The sequence below is a fragment of the Agelaius tricolor genome, unplaced genomic scaffold (genome assembly GCF_023055355.1).
Source record: "Agelaius tricolor isolate 1412-34295 unplaced genomic scaffold, bAgeTri1.0.p SCAF_74, whole genome shotgun sequence".
NCBI lineage: Eukaryota > Metazoa > Chordata > Aves > Passeriformes > Icteridae > Agelaius > Agelaius tricolor.
The window spans coordinates 440,162-455,510 of NW_027269334.1; the positions used below are offsets into that span (position 1 = coordinate 440,162).

General features: G+C 39.1%; 1 protein-coding gene across 1 annotated transcript in view; it reads left to right on the forward strand.

Moving 5' to 3' along the window:
• The window catches only part of VWF (von Willebrand factor), a 118,378-nt gene that overhangs the window by 73,258 nt on the left and 29,771 nt on the right, over positions 1–15,349 (forward strand). The window contains exons 31-36 of the mRNA XM_071418037.1: positions 2,923–3,066; positions 4,218–4,382; positions 6,660–6,703; positions 10,928–11,105; positions 14,016–14,236; positions 15,157–15,349. Coding sequence (XP_071274138.1) covers positions 2,923–3,066; positions 4,218–4,382; positions 6,660–6,703; positions 10,928–11,105; positions 14,016–14,236; positions 15,157–15,349 — 945 coding nt within the window. The remainder of the gene's footprint in view (positions 1–2,922; positions 3,067–4,217; positions 4,383–6,659; positions 6,704–10,927; positions 11,106–14,015; positions 14,237–15,156) is intronic.

A 15,349-nucleotide genomic window follows, 5' to 3' on the forward strand; every position in this document is an offset into this window, starting at 1 on the left:
CTGAAAACAACTGGGGATAGAGGAATATGTTCCTGTCCATGGCAGGGGAGCTGGAACTGGATTATCTCTAAGGTCCCTTCCAACCCAAACCATTCTGAGGTTTTTTTAATGTTTCCATGCTGTGAAAACTCTTTCCAGTCTTAATAAAGCCTTGTGCACGGTGTTGTTTAATTCAGTGTAAATACTCATATTTGCTTTACTGATATGAAAATGTCAGGTCTTTGTTGTGTTGTGGTCTCTCAGTAGGGAAATGTTGAAGTTGGTTGATTTTAGCTATGAATAGGTTTTATTGTGGCCTCTGAGGGATTTGTTATTTCCCTCAGTGGTGATATGGAGAGACGAAAAGCTGAGAAGTGACAGCTTCCAGTTGGGATATGATGACTTTCTGAATCCCTCTAGCAGGACGAAAGCGTTCATTTGATGATGTCTTCAGACACCTGGCTCTTTTCTCCAGCGCTGGCTTAAAAATAAAGGGAGAAATCCAAAGAGTTTTTACTATGCTAAATCCAATTTTCCATGCATTAAATTAACTGCATGGAGTAACTGCTTTTGGGGCCTTTGAAATAGTCACTGATTCTATACTACAGTACTTGATTTCATGATGAGAAATTATAAAAAGAATGTATTTTTTCTTTCCATTTGCAAATATGTATGGAGTTTTGGAACATTTTTAAAATTAATGTGAGAAGAAGAAAAATGGAGCTGGACTGGCTGCCGACCACACCAACCACACAAAAGTTAAAGGGTCATTAAAAAAACCAAGAAATTTCAAGTACTTTTCACAAATGAATGAAAAAATAATTTGTGATTCTTACTGCAGAAAAGTTTAACCTAAAATATGTTTGAAAATTAAATACTTTTTTTTGGTAATTGTAGGACCAAAGGGGAATGAGTCAATCTTCTGGCACAGTGACCATCCAGAAGCAATCTCAGGGATATTGAATATAGTGAGATTTATTTGCTGTATTTTGTTTTATCCTTAGTTATTTCTAGCTAATGTGCCATTCTATATCTAATATTTACCTTGACAGACACAAAACCATTTGTAGAAAGGATTGTGGGAAAGCTGTGTAGGACATGAGGTAATGCCTGAGGTTAGTTATTTTTTTGTGGTCAGGAACAGTAGCTTGTGAAATGCAATCATCACCTAACAAATAACGGTGTTTTAAAATGTGTTTTGTTGCAAGTAGAAAAACATCCGAAATGTCAAGGTTTTCACTGAATATCCACCTGCTGTTGCCATGGTATAGAATCACTGAAGGGTTGTTTTGGAAGAGACCTCAAAGGTTGTATCATTGAAGCCCCCTGCCATAGGCAGGGACACCTTGCACTATCCCAGGTTGCTCAGAGCCCCATCCAACCTGGCCTTGGACACTTCCAGGGTTGGGGCAGCCACAACTTCCCAGGGCAGCCTGTTCCACTGCTGCCTCAGGACCCTCTGAGTAAAAAAGTTCTTCATCACATCAAATCTAAATCTCCACTCTTTTACTTTAAAACTCTTCCCCTGGTCCTATCCCTACCTACCACTAAAATAAGTTGCTCTCATTCTTTTTTATAAGCTCTCTTTAAATACTGTAGGCTGCAGTGAAGTCTCCCTGGAGCCTTCTCCAAGCTGAACGATCCCAGCTCTCCAAGCCTTATCAATAATCAATGTGCTGAGTGAGATTCCTAAAGTTTGTCCATGCTTGCAGCAGCTTGGGAAAAGGGTTTTTGCTTCTATCACTAAACAGGTGTGAGTTTGCAAGTGCAAGAATCATCAAGTACATCAAGTACAAAGTGTTCAGGTGTGCTAAGATGTACTGGGGCTGTGCTGGTGAATTATCTACAGGTTGACTTCCAGTGTTTTACAAATGCATTTGTTATTATAAATTCCTCAGGCAAACCTGTTACAGTGAATTCCTCAGGCAAACATTTTTGCTCCACAGTTATTGCAGATTACTCAGAGGAAATACTCTTTCAAGTGTTTATTGTTCACCAGTCACTGTTTTCCCTGAACGTCACATCAGTCACCCGGTTTCATTTCTACTTCCTGACCTGATAACTTCCAAGCCCAAAGGAGCTTTTAAGAAAGCTGCATATCATGAGTCCCAGTGTAAATATTTGTGCAAGTACATGTCTAAATGCAAGTGCTAACAAAGTGCTTTCTTGCTGAGGTCATAATTATCAACAAAATTTGCCTGAGTGTTCACAGATGTAAAATGAATGGGCAGCAGCTTCCCATTTAAGCTAGTTTGTGATTTGGTAGCTCAGGTAGAATTTCTTTGTGAGTTTTGTGAGGTTTGGTGTGGTTTTTTTTTTGTTTTTATTTTAATTAGGATCACCTGGTTGTATCATGGATTTTACAGAGTTTAAATTTCAGAAAGGTTGCTGGTAGTGTGGAGGCAAGATAGGCTTTTCACACCCGTAGGGAAAGTTGATGAAATTAAGGAAGCACTAGATCTTTTATGGGAGTCAGAACAACTTGTGTGAATAACTCAGGATGATGCCAAGCTGTGGATCAGCTCGCCACTGGATGTCAGTGTTGCTCGGCCGTTTGAAGCAGGAATATAATCCCCACAATGTCTTCTATTCTTTAGGGCTGGGAATACTTCTGGGAAAGGTAACTACTTAAGTGAGGAGCGTGACTTTGTTATCATGGCTAAGGAAAGGGAAAAAAATTCCTATACTGCAGAGACTGGGATAGTCTACAGATGGAGTTAAGGATGGTCCTCTTGTGTTTGGATGTCTTAATAAATACTGGAAGGTTTTTAATAGCTGTGATCTTTTATGAATCTGCAATAAATCAGACATTAAGAGTCTTTTAAAAATAAATATTTTTCATTACCTAACAGTGTAACACACGAAAGCAATATAAAATTTAGTTCTATGGTCTCCTGTGAATTTTCTATTATATCTCTCATTTCTCTCTTCATTTCTTCCTAGGAAATGCCATTGATTTTGTGGTCCAGAATGCAATGTCAGAATCCCACGGGGGCAGACCCAGCGCATCAAAGGTTGTGATTGTCATCATGTCGGGGAGCTCACAAGATGCTGTGGAGGCTGCTGCCCTTTCTGCAAGAGTGAACAGTAAACCTCGTTTCACTGTCACTATTTATCAGTAGAGTTGTTATTACTTTTTAAGTAATGAGCTAGAACAAAAGATGGAAAAACAAGACACTGGTGTGCTCATGTAAGTTCTGGAATTACTGTGCGTAGTGTTGTGGTAAGAAGCAGACCTGAAAAAAACATGGCCTGTGAAGATGCCTTTGAGTTACTTGGAAATTGAGGACCCATCTGCAATTAAGGCTGACAACTTCCCCAGGACTTACAAATTAGTAGCGTCTCGTTTTCTGAGATCTTGTGGGTTGACAGGGATAACAGAAATGGGATCTAATATCATAAATTCAGTATTGTTGCAGTACAGTGAAACTTGAAAGGTTCACTCTAGTAATATCAATAATGATAAATAAAAATAATCATCATAAAGAAAATAGTTATAATAATAATTAGAGGTTTTTATCAGATTCTTCACTGACCTCTACAGGAATATACTTTTACTATCAATGTGCTGCCTGATGATTTTTCAAGTTTTCTGGCTGTTTTTTCAGTACCTCAGGTTCCTCAGGTGTTCAGCTGAGGAACTTTGACTTTGTTTGAAGGTTGCTCTGGGAGGTATTGAATAAGGCATGGACTGTATTACAACTATCAACTGTTATTTTTAATTAAATGGTTTGAAAATAATCCAATTGCTGTGTAACTGAAGAAAGAAAACAGCATATTGAGATTCTTTTTTTTTCATTAAGAAAGAGTGAAGATGTCATTAAGTCTGCAGCTGCGTTTTGTTTTGTTTAATTTCATAATAAGATCATGAATGATCTTATTATGCTTGGGACTAATAGAGCTCATCTTAGCTAACAGAGTGATTATTACAGCAGCATTTCAGCCCTTAGTTGCCTTTTGCCAGTGTGGGGGAAATGATGCAAGTAACACATGAAAATTAAGTGTTGAGAGAAAAAATTTTCCTAGTTCTATTTTTTTTTTAGAAACAAATGAAAAAATGAAAGTGATATCATCTTTAGGTTGGAAAAGACCTTTAAGATTATCATGTCCAACCATTAACCCAGCACTGCCAAGTGCCACATTCTTTAAATAGTTGCAGGAATGAACACTCCATGTCCATAAGCAATGATTTTCTCCTGTGCCTTGCCTATTTCAAACCCTTCCTTCTCTTTTCCTAGGAGTATCCCTGTTCCCAGTTGGTGTTGGAAACAGATATGATGAAGGGCAGCTAAGGACTTTGGCTGGGCCATCTGCTGCTAACAGAATCATGAAGCTCCAGAATTTTGAAGATTTATCCACTATGATCACATTGAACAGTGAATTTATCAAAAAAGTGTGCATGGGTGAGTCAAAAAGTCATGACCTTGTGTCTGGAGCAAAACACAAAAATTGAAATGCCAAACCAGGATGATTTTTCTTGATACGAGAAGGCAATCAGATGATCTGTTGTGAGTGTTCCACTCACAACCATCACAAATGCTGACCTGGACCACCTTCATAACTTAGGTGTGAAACCAAATTTCAGCCCTTTAAATATGTATCCAGCTGCTATACCAATTAGCCCAATTCCAGCAAAGTTTTTAGAACTGCTTAGGCCTGAACTTTCAAGCTTCTGTCTTAATAAAAATCAATCTTAGTAAAAATCTTGATAATCAGTACTCAGGACTGGTCAATAACTGAAGGACACCAGGAAAGTTGAAGCTGTCATGAATGAATGGGGCATGTTTCAGAACTTTCAGAAATGCTGTGAGCAAAGATTTCAAGTTATGTGTTTTTCAGACATTGTTATGTGCATGTCTACAGAAAATTCAGCCAAAATAGAAGGCAAAAAGAAAAATAATAAAGAATTTCCTTTCCCAGGGAAACAGATACTGGAAAAAAAAAGTGTGAAATGTTTTAAACAAGCATTTACTTATTTATAGATGACAACGCTTCTTCTCTAAGGAACCTTGCTTCAACACTGACCAGGATTTTACTTCTTTACCTCCTTGATCTGGATATAGATATTTATCCCTCATCTTGTTGTAGTTATTCCTGTTCCAATAACATCCACATGTTCTCACCACAAGCCACTGCCTCGTGGTGTTAGTCATTGCACAGGTTTTTGCCAGCATTACTAGGGCTTAGTTACATCTCCACTACAATAAATGGACTTTTTTTTGTGGAGCCAAGGAGCTCTGAGAATGAGGAAGTTGCAGAGTGTTCACAGTCCAGCTTGGAGATATCCGATCAGCCTCTGCTGGGATCACTTCTGGCATTTTAAAATCTCTCCAGAGAATCAAACAGCTGCCATTTTCTAGATTTAAACAGCTGCCATTTTCTTTCCTGTCTTTTAAAATAAATTTTTAAAGATGCATTTATTCTCTTCACACTGTAAAATGTGATTTTTCTTGCTGTAAATTACATTGATGCAAGATTTAGAATGGGGAGCAGGAATTTGAAACCAATAATTATTTTCTTATTGCAATCTGTGCTATAACCTATCAGTACTAGAGGTGAAAGCTTTGTATTTTTTATGAAAGCTTTTCCAACAGCTCAAAAAGCTGTTAAACTATAGACAAACTTGAACTATAGACATATTCAACACTTAGGATCTGAGAAATTTAGCTCTCTTGCTGATGCTGAAGACTTTGCTAGGGGGCAAAAAACAATATTTTTTTTGGTGGGGATTTATTTTTTGTTTGGATTTTTTTCCTGTTTGTTTTGTTTTACATAAATTTCATACAATCTGTAAAGCATAATTTTCCCCTCTTGACTCATACAGTTAGATTTCTCATGCAGATGGAGTCTTGCCTTTTGTATGGAAGTGTACCAAAAATAATACCATTAAAAAAAGGTTTTAAAGAGTTCCTAAATGATTTCAAAATACATTACTTATCCTGGAAAAGACAGAGCAGAGTGTGTATATAGGGCTAGCATAGTCTAGTATTCTACAAAAGATTTGCTAGTCAGTGTCTTAATATCCTAGAGATTTTGTCATGCCATAGTACAAAAATGAAATTGCTTCCAAAATATCTTTAGGTGTGTAGTGAAAGCATACAAACATAGAAGCTGCAATTCAGTGTGTGCCCTGTGGCTGTTTAACTGATTATGTGAAAAAAATGCTCATCACAGTCATGACTAAATGTAAGGAAACTGAATTTGGGTGTTCTTATTACAGCTATTTGTGTAGTTATGCTGTATTGATCTACCTGCCTTTAGTAAATGTGAGTGTGGAAATTGTCATTACCTGCTAATTCCCAGGAATGTCCTCAATGGATCACAAGACTCTGAGGTAAGGCTGGACGGTGCCTCAGAGCCAAAGCTGTGGTCATCCTTTAAGCACCATCTGGGCAGAGCTGTGGCTGTACAAGAAGTGCTGTAGAATTGCAGCCTAGTTTTTGCTCATGAAGTATTTTGGGACCATGGACATTGTTTATGCCTTCTGTGACTTATTCTTATGCTCTTTGGACAAATGCCTGCAGTCTTCAGGTAGGGATTCACACACACTAGCACAAAACCCCCAGACTTCTCACAATTTAAATCAAGCTTTTAAGTAAGCAATCTGTATTTTGGTGATCATCACTTCAAAGGCTTGATAAGGGAACAGGATGACTAAAAGATGTCTGCTTCTCTTTCAGACCCAGTCAGAGAATGCATAGATGAGGATGGAAACAAAAGGAGAGTAAGTGCATTGCCTGGTTTGGCCATCTGACTTTTAAGTTGCAAAGTTTGTACAAGAACATGAATATCTTCACAGTTAACCTAAAACAAAAAAGCATGAGACAATATCAAGAATGATTTTGGAAGAAGAAAATGTTGGATTTTGAACTGGTGGGATAACTTTGCATACAGAGGAGGCTTCCTTTAACATTATTTCATCTTGCAGAGTGTTGAATGTTATTGAAGTCAGTGCAGAACCACTGCAGAACAGTGACAATGTTTGTCTTCCCTGACAGCAAAAAATGCATTTTCATTTCTTGGTGAGAGGACTTCTGGGACAGAAGTGGCCAAATAAAGGTGCATGTGCAGGGACAGCCTCATTGTCCAGCCACTGTCCTTCTGCTGAAATTACAAATACCTTGTCCCTATGGCAATTTTACAGGAAGATAATTATTGTGTGATAGTTATGTCTCTAGGTAAAATCATCTCTTTAGCAAGGAAATCAAATTTCTTGGAGTTTGTTTGTGCAAAAGTTCTCATTAATCCTGAGAAAATGCTCAGAAGTGTAAGTAAGCTTGTCTGATCTCTCAAAAGTGATCCCACTCTAAGAAATTGGTGTTCCAGATGTTATAAATGGTTTAGATTCTTCATCTCAGGTGAAATGCCAAGGTTTTTCAGAGTATATTGTACTACATGCATTTAAAAATATTAGCGTACACTTGTGCCATGTTTTCTAGTAGGGATCAGTTATGAATTCTTCTCTAGGATTCATCTTGAATTTCCAATACGTAAAAAATATTCCTTTGTTTTTTCCCTTGTGAAGACATGACTGTGAAGGAAGGGTGTGGCTAATAAGTGAATATGAATTACCTAAACACGGGAAATATATCAAAGCTGCTTTATGTAGTTGGCCCTAATCAGCTGATCAGAATACAGAAAGGCTTTAGCTAAATCGGACACAAAGTATAATCTTTGAGGCTGACAGCTTAATTAAGAAAAAAACAACTCGACAAACAAAAACTAAACTTGAAATACTTCTTTATTAAGACAAAAAAAAAAAAATCAGATTTTGTTTGAACTGAATGTGACCAAGCCTCTGGGCTCTTAGAAGCAGACACAGGTATGTGTAGATAAGTGCTGGGAAGGCTAAACTTGAACTTCAGACATGTCAGGTTTCATTTTTGGGGGTGATAAACTTAAAGCAGAATTTCTGTTCTGGCTGACATGCTTTTAGAAGGAAGTGGACCGGGCTCCAGTCCATATGAACCACACTTTCAAATGACAGCCTTTAGGGGCATTTTGAGTTGCCTCCTCTGTCAGCCAGGAAAAATATGTGTTGGAAGGCACTGTGAGGCCACAGCCTTCTGGAGCATCCATCCCATGGAGCCTACAGGCCACTGTGGAAGTTCCTGCCTCTGTGGTGCAGCATCCTCTGCTGTGCCTCACTGGCCCTAAGGTGCCACTGTTCTGCTCCCCTCTTCCAGCACAGCCCACAAATTCACAGGAAGGAAGAATCAAGGCTCTTCCTTCCCTGAGTCAGAAAACACAGGCTTTTATATCGGCTTCATAATCTTTCAGGCGTTGCTCAGAGAATTCTTCCAGGAGGCTCAGCTCCCCAACTGGGATGTCTGTCACGCACCTGGAGATTGTGGGAATCTCCTGCAGTGTGCGAGGAAATCTGAGTTCTCAGGATCAAAAATCTCAGCCTAAATCCTATCAGTGTTTGGAATATTATGATTTATTACTTTTTAATGTTTTGTTTTGTTATTACCCTTACCCTGGAAGTGACTGTGGAAGGAATATTCTTGATTAAGGTCATTGTTAGTAGCAGATCAAATGTGCTGGATCGGGCCAAAAATCCATCCAATCCCCTCTATTGTGTGGCCAAAAATAGGAGCCAGGGAAGCAGTGTTAATAAATACGTATAAAAATTCCCTGAACTGTCCTAGCCATAAACAATTTGTTACTCTGAGCTGCAAGTGGCACCTTTTTGTATTTGCTAATGTTTGATAGTTTTGTCCTTTGTGAGTTTGTTCAGCTGTTCTTTGAATCCTTGGAAGTCTTTAGTACTAATCAGGTCCAGTGGCAAGGGGTTGCAGGAGTGCCAAACATAGGCTGTGTAAAGAACCACTGGTTTAATGTTTTAATTTGACAGTTGGCAGAATATCAGGACAAGTATGATAAATTAGGTTTTGGTTTTGGATACTTTTTTTACATAGTTAATTTTCATTGTTAGTCTTGTTTTGAAATTTAGAAGCAGGCATAAAGGTGGTAAAGAAGTGTAGGTATTTGTTTTATAATAGTGATATCTCCTCATGAAGTGATCTGTAGAGCAATTTGCATTTCTAGGCTGTTTAAGGTGGCAAACCCCATGTTCCTGAACTATTACCGTGACTTTTCTAGTATTGTTCAGCTCTTGGCTTAAAGAAGAGACAAACAAACAAATAACCTCATCTAATCTAAGAGATGACAGCCAAGGGAGCTGCTGAGGTGTGTGGGTCTCCCTCCTGCAGATGCACAGCAAGACACAGTGTGCACGTCCAGGTCTGTAGGTTCAGAGCTCCCTCAGAGAGGAAGTCTGGGGCTTCCTGCAGTGTTCTGGCAGACTTATCCTTCACAGCTTAGAAATCCTGATTTTGCTTTCCTTTCTGTCCTGCTTTTGCTCCTACAGTTTCATATCAATTGGGATTTAGGCTCTCTTTGTCTTCAGAGTCCCTGTGTTTTTCTCTGCACTAAGATTCTTGGGGTTTTTTTATCCCTCAATTTTTATTTTTTTTTAATGTCTTGTGCTTTTCTTGTCCAGATCTTAGACGTTTTCTAGTAAATGTCCTATTAAAGAGTGATTAAAACCAATTAAGTGTGTATGGAAGCCAGACTTGCACAGCTGTATATGTACCCTTCCAGGTGCTTCCACTTTCAGTGAGCTGTAGGAGGGACAACTGTAATTAAAAAGCATTCTATCTCTTTCTGTAGAAATACTTTTGCTGTCCTTAAAGCTCCTCCTATTACTTTTTCACAGCCTTCTCTAGGCTCACAAGCCGTAAAAAAATATTAAGCAACTTTCAGTTACCTTCTCAAAGTCCTGAAACATATAAAACAAGTCCAGTAAATTAACCTGCATTTAATATGTAATTTTTTGTTGCCGCAAATCTGGCAGCTCTTGTTTAGACTTGATGGCATCCTCTAGCTCAGAGATACAGAGAAATACTTTCATAATTAGAAGAATTGTCTGTGAATGATGTTGTTACCTAGGTATTTTTATCCTTTTTTTCTTCTCTTCTATGGGAGTGATGGTTAAACTGTGAAGAACAGGATGGAAGATGTCCATATCCAGTATCAATTCTCTTTTCTTCTCCACATTTCTGCTTGTGAATATCAAGGAATGTTACCCAGCTCACAGAAGCACCAATTCACTTGTACTGGTGTTTCTGGACTCACCTCTGGAGAGAACTCTGGGAAGTGCTGTTTCCCACATTTGGGGGTATTCCTGGGAATGCCCACTTCAGGGATGAATGCTGTTTTAAAACTCATTCAGCCTGCTTATGGACTTTAGAGCTCTGTAGGATTGGAGCCAGAGAGCTTAGCTTTCTGCAGATAGGAATCTTGAGACATTGCACCTCTATTTCTCTGTCATTTATTAGTACATAATCCCAGTGCCTTAAAATTCAGACTGTCCTTTAGAAAACACGAATATATTTTACATTTAATTCTTTAGCTCTAGAAATCCACTATGTACATGTCATAACAGTGATCTGGTATAGGAACAATTTCCCTTTGGGAAGAAAGGAGCTGTTTTAAAGTTTCAGAGTTGACAAAATACAATATTCCACGCTTTCCTAGTTTGGAACAAATAGTAATTCCTGCTGTGCTCTGACCATCTGTGGCTTATGAAAAGTAAAGGATTTGAAATTCAAAGTAAAGCTGAGGGGAAGTCTTTGTTAGTTTGCTCTCCATGTGTGTTGTAGGATGGCTACGCTCTAACTATAGGTGGTTGGAATAAAAAGTCTCCTATTGTAGACTGTTATCTTTAGCTTGGAATTTCAGCCTGCTTCTTACTGTTTCTAATTTAAACTTTCTCATCCTCATGAAGTCCTTAATACAGTACATTCCATTTATTTTCCCAAGGCTAATATGAGTAGCACTGCTGTCAGGGTCACTTCACTTTCTGGCTGTAGTTCCATGACACCAGCCAAACTTTGCATTTGAAATGGTTTCAATTGTTCCATATCTGTGTTTCCCTCCCTAGCCTGGTGATAAATGGACATTACCAGACCAGTGCCACACTGTGACCTGCTTCCCAGGAGATTACACAGTTCTGGAGAGCCGCCATATCAACTGTGAGAGGATGCCAAAGCCTGTGTGTCACAGCAGCCTTCCTGCTGTTAAGGTGGAGGAAACTTGCGGCTGCCGATGGATGTGCCCATGTGAGTATCTGTCTGTGGGTGCCTCTCCCTCCCTATCACCTGAAATGTTTCAACCACAAGTGTAATGCTGAATGGAGCTTCTCAGCCACTGGACACTTCAAAGGTGACCAGGGTGGCGGGAATTGCCATTTAATTGTTATTCAGCTGTTTAAGCAAATAATTGGGAGTGTAAGAGCCTAACTGATGCTGGAATGCCTAATGCTACTTGAAGTTCAGGGCCAATGATTTTTTTGCATTAGCAGAATGACAGTGTTTTATCAGGGAATCTCACACTCCATTTCCAAAGCTGTGTGAGCTGGGAAGGAAGAAGTACAGGAGAAACCAGGAATTTATCTCAGCAAGCTGAAAGCTAGCAATGGATTCTTGGTCCATCTTGGGGCTTAAGGGTTTGGCTTTCCCTCAATCAAGGAGGTATAGTACAAAGAGATCAGCAAGAAATTCTCTGTGCCACTAGATAACCTCACACGGAGTATCTGAGCAGAAAGGCTGTGTGATTGGCACCTGGGCTGGGATGACAGGAACAGGAATTAAGTGTACCCACTCACATTTACAGGGTTAGAGGGATGCTGCCCTAAGGCTGGTGATCTATTTATCAAAACATAAGTGGTTTTAAATCTAAATTAATATGCTTACTTCTTAGAAGTAGATCTGAACTCTCTATAAATACACACACCTCCTATTCACAACATATAATGTCAATTTAAAATGTCCTCTGCTGAGCTGGCTGATTTAAGTACAATTTCTTCCAGACAGTGCATGAAATACCAAAGCTGATAGCTGGATTTTGATCCCTGAACTCTTAGACATACAAAATTTTTTACACCCATTGTTTTGTCATTTCCTAAAAGTGTATTTGATGATCTAAACGCTTAACACTTGAAATCTACCATTTCTGGTTTGCTACAAGAATTTTGAAGAAGTGGAAATATCTAAAATACTTATAACTATCCATCTGAAGATGTTTAAAAGATAGTCTTAGTGATACCTACCCTTAAGGAGTGCATCTTTATTAAATTTCTTGATCCTAAACACAAAGCTAGCAACATGAGGGCATTACTTTTGGCATGCAAGATACACCTTCATAAAAAACCTTCTGAAAGGAGTAAATGAAAATAACCTTTCATACTGTTAGCTGATTATCAGGAAAAGCCCTATAGGTCACTCAAGTTAAGATGAGCTAAGAATTGTTTGTCTCTTTATGAATTTAATGAGCCATGGTACTCCAATTTTTTTTTTCCTGAGGTTGTCAAACTTGTGAGGGAAAAGTAGGTAGCTTTCATGTTGCAGAAGGAGGGAACAACCCTCCCCCCACCCCCAGCTGATTAAAAACCCCCATGGGTCAAGTCCTCTTTTAATGACTGCTCAGTGCAAACATGGTGATTCTGTGCCAACTAGAGCAACATCCATAGCAGCTGGAAAGGTTGATTCTGTTGCTGTGTGAAACAAAACTCTCAGCAATCAGAGAAGCAGGGATGGGCATAGCAGAGGAGGTGCTGAGTAGGAGCTCTGTGTGAGGCAACGCCTCTGTTGTTATGGAAGGAGGCTGGTTAGGCACCCATGAAAATGCTGCTAAATTGACTCATGATTCACTCATTTAGAGAGCTATAACACAATTTCCAGCCATGGCTTGACAGTGTGGATGATGTGACAAATGCTCCTGCAAAGAGGAAGTCCTTGAAAAAGTGTTCTTAGGTCATCTGAGTTCTGAGGATAGTTCAGGAGTTACAGTGCAAAGGTGCTTGCTTGCTGAACTAGTTACCAATTTTACAGCAGCATGATTTACAATGTGATTTGCAGCATGATTTGCAGTGTGCTCTTAGACTATTTTGAAATGGATCACATTAGTGCATTTTGTGCTACAGAAACCTATGAGAAATTTAAAAGGATTCCCAGTATCCGTAATTTTTTTTTTAATGTCCACAGAAGATTGAGAAATGTGGTTTTATTGCTAACTCATTTCATTGTTATTTATGTATAAACTTTATAAGCATTTATGATAAAATATCTGAAGATCCCCCAGTACTCCAAGGGGCAGGCTCCCACCCTCTCTCCCTCCCTCTCTCCCTCCCTCCCTCTCTCCCTCCCTCTCTCCCTCCCTCCCATGCTGTTTTTCCTTAGAAATTAAATTTGAAGGTCGTTGATTAGGAAAAAGATTATTCTCAGCTAGAAGCAAAGTACTGAATTATTAACAATGGTAATTTCCCCCCCTTACATGTTTTGCTGGCATTGATTTTATTGTCCTTATTATCCTTTAAGCAAGAGATTTGAAAATATATGAACCAGGAGCATCAGGTTTTGTTTTGGTTCTTCTGGGGTTATAATCTTCCTTGTTTTCCAGTTTTTGAAGACAAGAAAGTGTTTATAACCCAATGACCAGGACACTGAGCAACTATCAGCTGGCCAATGGTTTATCCTGTGCATATTATTTCTCCGCAGTTTTCCTGTTTCCTGTCTGAAAAACAGTCCCTGGGTGTCAACTTGTGACATGTCTGATAAGGGTGAAATAGTGTCATTTGGAATCAGATGTAACACTGTACCGAATATCATGCAATGCAAAGGTTGAACAGCGTGTTACAGTCTTTCTGCAAACAGTAAAGGAGTTTTCCCTGTTTAATTTTTACATAAAATCTGTTACTAAATCATATTGAATGTGAAAAAGTTTTAGGCAAAGGGATTTTTTACAAGTTTATCCAAATCGGTTTTAATACTTACTGTTCTCAGACAAAGATATTGCAAAAAACCTCCATGTGTGATGAAGTATTTACCAAAGTTTCTTGTCAATGAATTTGCAATTCATTACCTTCCCCTCTTTCCCAATTAGTTGGTTCCCCATGCCCATAACAGTTGTGAAGAAACAGTGAAATTAAAAATGTTTTTACATGTTTTTTTGTTGTTGTTGTTTATTTTCAGGTGTCTGTATAGGAAGTTCATCTCAACATATTGTCACTTTTGATGGGCTGAATTTTAAGCTGACTGGCAACTGCTCTTACACCTTATTTCAAGACTTGCACCATGATGTTGAAGTCCTGCTCCATGAGGGGCCCTGCAGAGCAGCACCCAGGATGAACTGCATGGACTCCATCGAAGTGAAGCATCATGGTGTAGGAGTGCAGCTCTTCAGTGACATGGCAGTAAGCAAACACCATGAATTCATCTGTGTATTGTCTGCTCATGCTGCAGAATTCAGGTTATGGGGACAAATTTCATCTCTTGATCCTATTTCAGCCTATTTTTAACATCTCTTCTCCATTTCATGATACAATCAGTGTTTGCTTAATGAGCCAGACAAGTTTCCCCTCTTGTTCTCCCTGTTGTACTGGTGTGCCAATGTCAAGAACATGGGATTTGGCAATGTGTCCCTGACACTTCTGCCAGAAAGGCAGGATTACAGACAGGACATACTGCACACTGATTTCCCTCTTTTGGTCCCTCACACTATGTTTAGTCCATGGGAGAGTGCTCTGTCCCTCACAGAGCTGCGCCTGACTGGCCAGCTGAAGGTCTAGGGAGTTGCTTCTCACCTTGTGTGCAAATGGACCTCAGCATTGGAAGAAGGGGTATGCATTACATCTGTTTCATAGGCAGAGAATATTCAAACTCAACCCATGTTTCAACCTCTGGCTGCTCAGACATACAGGTGTTGGCCAACTTGCCAAAACTATCTCTCCTGACTCATGCAGCAAAACAGAGTGGACCAAAGCACCTACAGCAAGTTCTGCAGGGTGCTGGACAGCCTTGACTTCCACTGAGACATCATTTGAACCTTGTAGTATGAGGTTGTTAGTCTGTAGACATGTGGCCCTCAGAGAGTGTGCTTATATAGGAAAATGTTGGAAGAGTTCATGTAATTCACAGGATGCAGGTCAAGTATTTCTGTATATTTTTAGACTCAATAGAAACCTCCAGCTGGCGAAATTGTTTTTTATGTCCAGATTCAGTTGGATCTTCAGGTATTTGTCAAGTCAAAATGTGGTTCAACTGTAAAATTGGGTTGATTTGTAATGGCTTGCTAGACCTGATGTGATGACCTCACCTTTTTTTTTTTAAACAGGTGACTGTTAATGGTGAAAGGGTTTTTATCCCCTATTCCAGCAGCTTGTTTGAAATCACTGCCTATGGAGAAATAATGCACGAAATCAAGTTCTCGCTTCTTGGACATAATCTCACATTTACTCCAAGAAACAATGAATTTATTCTTAGACTTAATTCAAAGAGCTTTTCTTCAGGAACAAAAGGGCTTTGTG